Below are 12442 nucleotides of genomic sequence, written 5' to 3' on the forward strand. Positions count from 1 at the left end.
ACCTTTCTAACCTCCGGGGCCGCGGGTCTGTGGCCGGTCCCGGGGCGGTCCCGGGCCGCTGGCTCCTCCCGGGGGGCGGGCTGCGCTGCGCCGCGCCGCGCAGCGCCGGGCCGGCGGGGAGGCGGAGGAGGAGCCCGCGGGGATGGAGTGAGGCGCGCGGGCAGGGGCGCGGGGCGCGGGGCGCGGGGCGCGGGGCCGGGCTGCGCTGCGCTCGGGAGCCTGAGTTCGCGGCCCCGCCTCGTCGGTGCCCCGCAGACGGCCGCGGGCATGTCGGGCGGCCGGAGGAGGGGCGGCGCCCCCTGGCACAGCTTCTCCCGGTTCTTCGCTGCCAGGAGCCCTTCCCGGGACAAGGAAGAGGAAGAGGAGGAGAAGCCGGGGACCGGCCCGCCGCCCGCCCGGGGTCGAGGCGCTGCGAGGTGGGAGTCGCGGCGGAGCAGGGGCGGGGGGGGGGGGCGCGGGGCTCCTTCCCACGGTGGTCTCTTCTCGTCCTGCCGGGCAGGGCCGCTTCTGGCCTCGGCGGCCGGAGCCCCGGGGGCAGCTTGTGCCCGCGCCGGACGCGCGGGGGACCCTGGCCGGGACGCGGGCGCTGAGCTCCCTGCGCGCGCCGCCGGGACCCCGCTGGCGTTTGCACCCCAAGTTCCCCCAGCGCCACCCGCGGAAGAATGGCCAGAATAAGTTGTCGAGGCTTGGTCCGGACCTCAAGTCCCGCCGCTCCCCTGAGCTGTGTTTACCGGAGCCGCCCTCCCTTCTCATCTGCCTCTTCCAACATCTGTCTGAAGTTCCCAGATTCCCCAAACCCAGGCCTGGGGCAGTCTTGCTTTTTTATTTTATTTTTTTCTTCAGCAGTTAGAATATGCCACATTCTCTGTCATCCTTTCCTTGCTCCACCTGCTACTGTAAAATGACTTTTTTTTTTTTTAAATGGCGTGTCTCATTAAAAATACCCGTTTCTGAATCTTTTCCTCCTTCCTGGGTGAGTTGTCGTTTTGAACTTTTTTGGTTTGTTTGTTTTGAGCGTAGCAGGAACAGCTACGGCCCGTGTCCGAGGAGGGATGTCCACTGCAGAGCCGTGCGCGCCTCCGTCTCTAAAGGCTTAGCGCGGGCAGAGCGGAGGGGACGCCACCCGGACAGAGGTGGCTCCCGCTCGGGGGCTCCGATTCGATGCCACCCTTTGTTTTCCCCGCCGGGAAACTTTTCCATTAGGATCTGTTATTATTATCCAAGAGACTCCTAAGGGTAGGTGACGGCGTGTTCTCCTTGTAACTTCCAGCTATGACTGCTCGGATGGATTGTTGATGGTTTGAAATTCAAAGTAACCCCAGTAGTTAGTGAACAATCCTTCCTAAGTCTGACAGGTCTCAGACCTGGGTATGTCAGCGGGTTGCAGGGCCTGCGGTGCCCGCCCCGCAGCGTCCCAGTACCAGTGATCTCGGGTAATCGGAAGCAGCCTTGAAAAGAAGTTCCAGGTAGACGCAGCACACGTTGGAAACCCCCGAGTGGGCTGCAGAAAGGTCAGCAGGCCAGTGAGGGAGGCTCCCAGCAGCTTTGTCCAGAAGTTCTGCCAGCCTCTGCTCTCTGGCCCGTCTCTCTTTTTAATACTCCTTCATTCTGAACTCTTTCTGCCTAAAGCTGACCACTGTAGCAGCCAGTTAGTTCCACGCCAGCGACCCCTTCTCTGTTCAAGTCACCACTCGACAGGCCTGCCCTGTTGTGACTTTTTGACAGTGAAATTTTTTAATGGCACTTCAGTGTGAACACTAATTGTGCCCTCATCTTTTTTAGAACATGCCAGATGTTAGGGGATTGCACATAATCCCTCGTGTGGGTGTTTTGCTGCTTTACATTTCTTTTCAGGGATATAAACAAACACAAAGGTTTTATTGAAAGTGTAATGACATAAATGGAAATCCTTAGCAGAGCCCAGTGTCCCAGTAACACAACACAACACCCTGGTGGTGTTAACAAGTTTGGATCCAGAATTGTGATTTGTCACTGTGATCTTATTTCACCATGAAAGGGTATTTAGGCTGTTTCTCTTGCTGGCAGGGTTAATGTTAATGAGAGCACGGTTCACTTTTTCGCAGTGGTGGTTTTAGGAGAGGAGTTGTTTCAAGTAGACATGAGTAGAGGTGTGTGGCCGTCCAAATAAACAAGCAAGGGGCTTTTTTCTCTGAAGGACCTATGAGAATCTGAGGAGACCTCATAAGACCGGCGAGTATAGCGGTGTACGGGTACAGAGTAATACTGTAAAGACCTTAGACACCGGAATCATCAGAATGTTCATTGCACTCAAAAGAAAGCAGTTTGGAAGTGAGTTGCCTGCAGTCTCATAGCTACTTTTTATTTAAATTCCATACCTTGCTTGTAACTCTAAAGCCCATAAGGATTCATTCCTATGTGTTTTTTTTTTTTTTCTATTGCTTTTGCAATGAAATTGACTCCTTCAAACCCATGTTGTACAGCCCTTTTTTTATCTGTGCTCCAGTATTGGTGAACATTCATTTATTACTTAGCCTACTGATATCCAAATACAAAACAGAGCACACTTTAAAAAAATTAAAATCCCTTAGTAGTTTCTTAAGAACAAAAATAAAAGTCAAATTAATGATATTATTTTGACATGTGTTGTTTGTTGTTGTTTGTTTTGCTACCCACAAAAGCAAAGATACAGGTACAAACTGGGCAAGCAGGGTCTTTGGAAGGTGGCCAGAACTGTACCATTCTGCATTGCACCTTGACAGAGGTACTTTAATAATTCTCTATTTGAACCTTAGGGAAATCCGCTTTTATTGACTGTTATCAGTTCCTTGGGGTTCACTTGGTGTGACCACATCAGTTATTGAGCTTGCTGCTCTTCTATTCTTGTTAACCTTCAACAAGTAAAGAAGCTAATGTTTAAACTCAGGGATGAGCACTCAAGCTGGTTGACCAGATCCAAGAAGTGCTTATATCATCTTAGATTATTGATTTAAGAGAGAGAGAGAGAGAGAGAGAGAAATAGGGAGGGAGGGAGAAAGGGAGGGACAGAGGGCATGCTAGGGCCTCTAGCCACTGCAAATGAACTCCAGACACATGTGGCACTTTGTACTACTGGAATTATATGGGTACTGAGGAATCGAACCTGGGTCCTTTGGCTTTGCAGGCATGTACCTTAACCACTAAGCCATCTCACCAGCCCATCAGCTTAGATTACGTAGAGAGGAAAACTGCAATTTAAGTTTCCACAGGAACCTTAACTCCCAAGGTGAGAGTCGCTACTGTAGTATCCAGCCCAGTTTCTGAGCACACCAGACTGAACTCCTTAGAAATGACAGAGGAGCCCAGTTGGTCTCATCTCACCTGTGGTGCCTCATCCCAGAGGAGATTTTAAGTCCTTCCAGGAGTCAGTGATATTTCTGTAGGCAGAGATCTTAGCCAGTTTGTGTGAGCAATCAGGAACAGGTGTTATAGGCTGTGTAAAGGCCTGAGGGACTTGTGATCAGTTAGGGGATATTCACACTGGTGGGACACAGTGACAGAGGCAGCTGGAAACTTAGTTGGAGCTGGAGCTGAGTCATAACTGTGTCTAGACAGAGTGCTTGATTCTTAATGTGTAGTTCAGAGAACGTAATCTGTTTAACAGATATTGTTGAAATATGAACTTTTTTATAGGTAGATACCTGCTTATAAAATTTTTATCTGCCTTGAGAAAATGATTGCTTGGGGCTGGAGAGAGAGCTTAGCAGTTAAGGCGCTTGCCTGTGAAGCCTAAGGACCCAGGCCTGTGAAGTTACAGGACCCAGGTTTGGTTTCCCAGTACCCATTTAAGCCAGATGCACAAGGAGGCTCATGCATCTGGAGTTAGTTTGCAATGACTGGAAGCCCTGGTGTGCCCATTCTTTTTCTATTTGCCTCTTCCTTTCTCCCTCCCTCTCTCTCTCAAATAAATAATTTCTTTTAAAAGAAATGATTGCTTAAATTTGCCTCCTTGCTGCTTCATGCATGGTGGACCTGTTTAAAATCAAAAATGTTTATATCTCAAAATGGGAGATAACAAAAAGGGAAAGCATTTGTCAAGGGCTGGATATACATTATGTAGGAAAGAGAACATTTACTAGTAGATTTTCATTTCAATCATGCACTCAGGCCAAAGGGGTGGTACATTTATCATCCTCTTACCTTAGAGGAAACTGAGGGTGGGAGACTGCCTAGGTGCTGTTTGTGTTTTGGTGCAACAATTTTGTGTAACCTGGACTCTCCTGTCCTTTGTAGGACGTGGTACCCATGATCCCTCACTCTGCTTGCCAGTAGCATCGCTAGTCATTGGTGACATAGGCGGGAGGGAGACAGAACGGTGCATTCCCGACAGATAATTTTACCCAAGTTCATGAAAGGAGTCCGAAGGACTCTGGATCTTCTTTTTACACTCTCCTATCTACATCCTCCTAAACTGTGCACATTCCAGACACACTCAAAGCTGAGCATAGTGACTCACGTCTATAATCCCAGCCCTCTGGAGGCCACAGTGGAAGGCCTGCTGGGCATTTGAGGCCAATCTGAGCTCTATCAGGAGTTCCTGACCACTTGGGCTGCACTGTGAGGCTTTAAAGAAGCAAACCAAGTTAAGCAAACAAAAAGCCACAACATACTCACATTTGAATATGTGTCAATCTGACCTTCTTTCCTTTGGCTCTCAAAGGGAAAGGATGTGGTCCATTTTAGGTATAGCGACTTATGACTGACTATGAGTGACCAGATGTAGTGTCATTGATAGACAGGTAAGACAGGATCCCAAAACTCTACGTCAGGGGTTGTGTCTCATCTTGCTATCCTTTTTTTTTTTTTTTTTTTTTTTTTTTTATCAAGCTCAAGTAAGGAGTGACTCTGCACTTGTTTAGATCATTCACGAGACCAGTAGTGATTTTCAACCAGGAGTAGTAGATTTGTGTACTCTCGAAGTGACTTTTAGAAACATGCTGTGTAGTTTTTTGGGGTTGGGTTTGGAAGCTAATGGGGTGGTCATGGGGAGATGCTATTGCAAAAGATGTCAGTAGCCCTTCTGATGACCAGCCTGAGGGCTGCAGCCTTTAGGTTAACCAAAGTGGGTGAGAATATACCTGTGCCATACCACCAATTTATACTGCATGTAGTGAAAATCACTAGCAAATTCTAGAAATCTTCACAGATTTCATGTTGATGTCATTTTACTGGACTAACTCTGGGCTTAGAACCTACTCCTATAGACTATTGTAGGGTGTCCACACACACCTTTTGTAAGTGAGATTTCTAGCTCTTGAAATTAGTAGGGTGGACAGCCTACTGGACAGCTTATTTGGGAATTCTGTTTCTTGCTCAGACTTCCTTGAAAATGCACTCACTTGTATCATCTAAGTATTCTAGATTTAGAATTATACCACAAACTGCCCTGCAGTAAATTTATGTACTCAGGATTTCTGACTGTTGAACCAGGGATGATGCTTTTTAGTATTTTTATTCAGCAGAGTGGAAAAATAGTGCATTTGGTATGGACAAACATAATTATTCCTGACAAAATAGTTCTTTTTCTACCTGAATTGTTTACTTTCTCCAAATAACTGTCACCAAATAACCTGTCAAAAAGCAAGTTGAGGATTGAAAGGTTTCCTTCATCTTACAGTTCCAGGTTACAGTTACAGTCCGTCAGGGTGGAGAATGTCTTGGGGCAGGAGCCTGAGGCAGGGCGTGTTTAGTAGTAGTCAGGAAGCAGAGGAAGGGCATGCTGGTGCTCAGCTACCTTTCTCCTTTTTACATAGCCCAGAACCCAAAAAAGTGGGTCTTCCCATCTCAATTAATTTAATCTAGCTAATCCCTCACAGGCATGCCTAGAGGCTCCCAGAATCAACTAGTCTAGGCCCTGTACGTCTATACACACTTGCTTGCACCATAGACACACACACCAGAATTAATACAACTGCTTTTTTTTTTTTTTTCCGTTGGTGCTTTGTGAGATTGTAGGTTGAGGAAAACCTAAAATGAGGAAAATAACCTAGGCTATCTGATGAGAAGAGAGAATTAACATGAAGTAAAAGCAAAAATAAAAAATGTTGATTTGATTGTGTTACATTCCTAAGTAGTCATGGCTGCTGTCTGCTCAGTATGATACTATAAAGTGAGACAAAGATGAATGAGTGACCAAAACTGCCCACAGAGGGCTCAGTAATTGGAGGGGGGGGGGATCAACATGTGACTCTCCCCTGAGATGAGCTCATTAGATGCTAAACATGTCTCCTTCAGAGCACATGGCCTCTTGAATGTCATATATTGCGTAAGAAATTTAATTGGGTTTGTATTCTATCCTCTCACATTAACTTTTCTGTGGGCATGGTTTGATCAGCGTGGCTTGCCGGCTGAGCACAGTGTGGGAGACGTTACCTCTCCCAACCAGGTGGACGCAGCGCTGCCCCAAGATCCACCCAGTGCTCCCTCCCTCTGCGGGCTGGGCGAGCCGGGGCGGAGCCCGCCAGGAGCATTCTTTTAGGAACTGTGTTCCCAGTAAGTGGCAGTCCTTACACCTAATGGCTTATGTTGACAGAGAACAAGCTGAAGCTTTGCAACTAGAAATAATTCACCCTTTATGTTTACTTGGCAAGTATGACTGGCCAAGTCATGGTACAATTCCAGCAGGACTTTCCCTCACCGTTGAACTTCTGGAAGTATTTAATTGAAAGCGCCGCAAAGCAGTGAAACTGCGGTCTGCTTACCCATGTTGTTCTCAAGTGTTTTATTTTTTCGTACTTGGCAGATTAGTGATGATGAGATGAAACTACCCTTTGTGAAAGTGCAATTGCATCCAAGCCATGTGCTTGAGACTTTGAATATATATGAAATCTTGTAAGGCGTAGAGCAAAGATAGGAGAGGTTTGTTTACCCCATGTTACTGATAGGGAATGGAAGGCTTCAAGAGGCTCTGTGGCTAATCAAAAATCCACCAGTGTAGAACCAGGAGTTCTATGCTTGTTCTGAATTCAAAAGCTACAGCTGGAGATTGTTTCCTTTGCCCAAGATGGGAAGGCCCATGCAAGGAAGCTGGCCTTAGAAAGAGGTTCAGAGTAGAAATAAAACACAATGACGTGCAGCTGGACATCTGCCCAGATGGGCTAGGCCAGTGGCTGAACAACAATGGATTTATAGTCCTGAGAAGTGGGAGAGGAAAATAATGTTTTCATTAATGCAAATTAGAAGTTTACTAAACACAGATAGGTGTGTCAGCCTCCTTCAAATGAGAGATACAAGCCAAAACTGTAGAAAGATGGTATTTTCTTCCTCCCTTCCTTCCTTCTTTCTTTCTTTCTTTTTTTTTGACGTATTATCTTGCTCTAGCCTAAGTTGACTTGGAATTAGACCCAGACTGGCCTTAAACTCACAGTGATCCTCCTACCTCTGCCTCCCATGTGCTGGGTTTAAAGGCCTGTGTTGCTTGTATACCTTTTAACACTTAAAAGTTTTATAAATTACCTATTTTACAATGCAGAGGAAGAAAAGATTACTTTGTGACCTGGTGAATATCTGTAGATAAAAGAGAAAACAAATATCTTGTGTTTTTATTTATTTATTTATTTATTTATTTATTTTGAGGTAGGATCTCACTCTAGCCCAGACTGACCTCAAATTCACAGTGAGTATCCTTCCTACCTCTGCCTCTCAAGTGCTGGGATTAAAGGTGTGCATCACCATACCTGGCAATACCTTATGGTCTTGAGTTTGTTAAAATAATAATCATAATCATAATCATAATGATAACAACTCTTTTAAGGAGAATGGGATACATTAATTGTTTCCTGAAAAATTCTGATTAAGTACAGGAACAAATTCACATACAATGCATAATATACTTTGATTTTTGATACTTTCTGCAAGTGTAATTGAGATTTTTATATTATCAATCTTTAGTGTAAAACTGCATGAGCAGTTAAAGTCACAAAAGTATAACATTCTGAGGTTCTCTGTCATCTACTGTGACCTTGACCTGGTCTTATCATGGGTCATTAACCTTCCCAGAACTTTGAGCCACGACACAGGAGATGGTTCAGGTTCAGGTCCTTTCCAGCGGCCCATACCAGCTAAACCTCTTCAAAGTACGAGCTATATATAAAATTAATATTTTTCATAGATTAGGAAGACTAATGTTTTATTAGGAATGTCACATGTGAAGATGTATTGACTCATTCCTGTCTGTGACCTTCACATTTTGGGCATTTGACTTTGAAAGCTTCACTTAAAAAAAAAATTTTTTTTAAGTTAGGGCAGAAAGCCTCTTTGTTTATTTTTATTTATTTATTTGAGAGTCACAGACAGAGAGAGAAAGAGGCAGAGAGAATGGGTACTCCAGGGCCTCCAGCCACTGCAAATGAACTGCAGATGCGTGTGTCCCTTGTGCATCTGGCTTACGTGGGCCCTGGGGAATTGAGCCTTGAACCGGGGTCCTTAGGCTTCACAGGCAAACGTTTAACCACTAAGCCATCTCTCCAGCCCCTGAAAGCTTCACTTTTAACAAAGGTGCTAGCAAAGCCAGTGGGCCCAGGTTCAGGAAGCACATTCATCTTCCTCTCTCCCTTTCTTCACATAAATAAATAAAAGCGCTGAGATACAGTCTTTGATTTTTCTGAAAATAGTTTTCTGAAGCTTTTTCTCTGTTTTCCTTCAGATTCTATTGCTGTTGAGAATTCTGATGGGCCTTTAAATGTCACTTTTTTGGTTGTCTTTGCAAATTTTGCATTTCATTTTAATCCCATCTCTGGATAAATCCTTGTAATTTATTATGTGAAACATAATAAATGTTGGCACAGTCTTAACTGTGAGCTGGTGGGCTCTTCCCTATTAGAGCTAACCATCTCAGTTGAAGAGTTTTTCTCCAACTCCCTGGTTTGTGGTCTTTGTTTTGTATTCTCCTACTGTTCTTGGTATTCAAGAGAGCTTGGAGCCTTTTAAAACTTTTTCTTCTGTCCTGAAAATGCCTGTAGGTTTTGAATGTGAGTTGTCATGACTGTTAGCATGTTTAGCCATGTGTTTTATCCTCTACTTAGGCCTTTTAATCCCAATATTTTTTTTCTGGAGTGCTTAGGGTAAACCAAAATGGGAATTTCTGTTTTGCAGCTATTTACACTGTAGTTTTATCTATCCAAATAATTTCTGCCTGGCTTCCTCTTCAAAACATCTGTTATCTCTTGGATGCTGGTACCCTTCCTCTTGTCATCTACTAACTTATTTCCCTACATACTGCTTCCCTGTGATCTTATTGGGGTTTTCCAAAAGAAAAGAGTAAAATATGTCTTATCAAAAGTTGCCTGTAAATTCTTTGTTTCATGGTGGCCAAAATTTTAATTGTTTGAGCGGCTTGAACTTCCTGCCCTCATCTTTCAGCATTGACTGTTGGGAAGCGTGTTACATGTCAGAGCTTCCGGAAGTGTCTCTAAGGTCACATCTTTGACTTTTCTTGCCAATTTCTTTTAAGTTTTAGAACCAAAATATAACTCATTTTCATAGCTACAATCCTAAGATGGGCACCTAACACTTTGTTTGCACTATGATAGAATGTTTTTAAGTACTATATCTATATCTATGTCATATCTATATCTATCTATCTATATGTATTTTTTGTAATGACATGTAGCACAAATGAGAGTTTGAGAAATGAGATGAAAATGGCATTTCTATGCTCTCACAAATACTAGTTTGATATAATTTGTAGAAGATACATGTCACAAATTTCTGTTTTCTTAATAATTTTGATTGTCTCATTGTTCTAAATAGGTAGATAAGACTCTTATTTGATAGGTGGCATATGTTAGGAAACAAAGAAATTACCATTATATAATACTTGTAGTATTAGTATTCTGTTGCTTCCATTTTTTTATTATAATTACAATGGTTTGCTATTTAAAAATATTTTGAGCTGAGTACATGCTTCTAATCCCAGAACTCAGGAGATGGGAGGCTCACTTTGAGGCCATCCTGAGGAATTCCAGGTCAGCTTGGGCTAGTGCAAGACACTACCTCAAAAGACAACCTCCCCACAAAAAAATAACAAAACAAAAAACATATATATATATATATATATATATATATATATATATATATATATCCCATGCTTTTATAAGAAAATAGGCATGTGACTATAAGAATATTAAAAAATAGTTGCATGCATAACTCTCCTCACTCACAGACAAGTACCATCCTACCACATCATTCTCTTTCAACTCCCCCCCCGACATGTACAGATAGTTTTACAAAAAGTACAAGTTCTCATCATGATTAAAACTTGACTGTATATCCCTTTAACACTGTGCTCTAACCCTTGCTAGAGTACTGCGTATGTGTAAGCTAGAACCCGAATTTAAATTTTAACCCTTATAAAAGGCTTAGCTATGTCATCATTTATCAGAATCTGGTTTAAATATTTAAATTTGTCTCTGCTTACGTAGAGTTTGTCTTGGAGTTCTGAGGATAAACCAAAGTGGTAATTACTCCTTTGTTGCTATTTAAGATGTAGTGTGATCTTTCTTGAATAACTTATGGCTGGCTTCCTCCTTCCAACATCTGTTACCTCTTAAATGCTGATACCCTTCCTTTTGTTATCTACTAACTTATTTTCTTAAACTCACTTCCTCACTGTGTGGGGGAGGGCATAAAATAAATGAAATAAATTTAGATGCAGTGTGATTTAAAGCAAAACAAATGCAGGGTAAGGGTAAGGGAATACGGTCGGGTGAACGTGGCGAGTCTGAGGTGGTCTAAGTCACAGTGGTCCTCTACATTGGGTAACATTTGAGCAGAGACCCGGATGATAGCTAGGAGTGAGACATGAGCCGATCCAAACAGGAACTTTACAAAACACGCAGTTCCAAGGTCCTGGGGTTGGGCAGTGTGGCACAGATGCTCGTGTGGACAGGCATAACAGAATGGGAGGAAAAGAGATTGCGACAGGGTGGGAGCCAGGGGCCATCTGAGCTAGGAGTGAAGAGGCCCTAGCAAGTAATGAAAACAAAGCTGAGCTTTTGAAAGCTTTGCCTAGGCATGTGCTTCTGTGTTGCATGTTTATGTCTACAGAATTTACAAAGGAGCGGGGATTTGAGGCGGAGGGGAGGTCAGCCATGCCAGGTCCTAGAAAGCTCTGGGAAGGTGTAATTGTGGTGGTTTGATTCAGGTGTTCCCCATAAACTTAGGTGTTCTGAATGCTAGGTACCCAGCTGATGGAGATTTGGGAATTAACGCCTCCTGGAGGGAGTGTATTGTTGGGGGCGGGCTTATGGGCTTTATAGCCAGTTTCCCCATGCCAGTGTTTGGCACACCCTCCTGTTGCTGTGGTCCATCTTATGTTGGCCAGGGGTGATGTCCACCCTTTGCTCATGCCATCGTTTTCCCCTGCCATCGTGGAGCTTCCCCTCGAGCCTGTAAGCCAAAATAAATCTCTTTTTCCCAGAAGCTGCTCTTGGTTGGGTGATTTCTACCAGCAATATGAGTTGGACTTGTAGCAGTAAAGTGGTACCGAGGAGTGGGGTTGCTGCTAGACATCTGACTGTGTGGCTTTGGCCTTTTGGAGCTGATTTTCAAGAGGAATATGGGAGGATTTGAAACCTTGGCCTAAGAGATGTCTTGCAGTGCTGTAAGTACAGCTTGATGGAGTACTTTGGTCTGAGCTGCAAGACCTGAATTCAGTAGGAACTATGGACTGTGAGGTTTGGCTTATGAGGGTGAGAAAGAGCTTTGCTTGGACTGGGCTAGCAGTTTGTGTGAGAAGCTTGCTCTTATGCCCATGTCCTGAGAAGTTGTGCAGGGTTGCTTTGCGTAGAAATGAACTGGTGTGAACAGAGGGATATGGGTGAACTGCTGCCCGTTCAGCTGCAACTGAGAGATTACAACCTTTGAGACTGGGCTAGCTGACCTGCGCTGAGGCAACAAGAAGAATGTAGACTCTTTTGAAGGGGCCTGGGTGCTCAAGGAGTGTCCTGTTCTTCAAAGTCTGCTTTATTCCCCCCTGGATTAACAAATTGGCACCCTACCTAGTATCATGGAGTATAAGAAATGCTGGAAAGAGGGTCATTGAGTTTGCAACATGGTCTTGTGTTTTGGAAATGGCCATGGGCAGTATGAAGCGGGTTTGCTGGTTGCCTACATAGAGGCCCCATGGGGCCATGAGGATGAACCGTGGCTTGCAGTGGAGACCCAGTGGAGATGCCAGGACCATGAGATGGCTGCCAAGAAGCTGCCGGCCACGATGAAGTTTCCTCGGATTGTGAGTAGCCTAGCTGGAGGGGCGGAATTGGAATGCCAGAGACTTGTTGCTGGTTAGAATTATCGGACTTGAAGATTTGTCACTGTCTAGAGTTGTTGGACTTGAAGCTACAGAGTTTGATGTTTGTCCTAGTTGTTTAAATCTTGTATTGGTTGAATGGTTCTTTGCTATGCCCAATGCCATCTATTGCAG

At 44.3% G+C, this 12442-nt stretch overlaps 1 protein-coding gene across 1 annotated transcript in view; it reads left to right on the forward strand.

Annotated features, from left to right (window-relative positions):
- Window positions 1-267: 267 nt before the first annotated feature.
- Crybg3 (crystallin beta-gamma domain containing 3) overlaps window positions 268-12442 on the forward strand; it is a 124954-nt gene continuing 112779 nt past the window's right edge. Inside the window, exon 1 of the mRNA XM_045147411.1 lies at window positions 268-416. Coding sequence (XP_045003346.1) covers window positions 268-416 — 149 coding nt within the window. The remainder of the gene's footprint in view (window positions 417-12442) is intronic.

The sequence above is a fragment of the Jaculus jaculus genome, chromosome 4 (assembly GCF_020740685.1).
Source record: "Jaculus jaculus isolate mJacJac1 chromosome 4, mJacJac1.mat.Y.cur, whole genome shotgun sequence".
NCBI classification, from domain to species: domain Eukaryota; kingdom Metazoa; phylum Chordata; class Mammalia; order Rodentia; family Dipodidae; genus Jaculus; species Jaculus jaculus.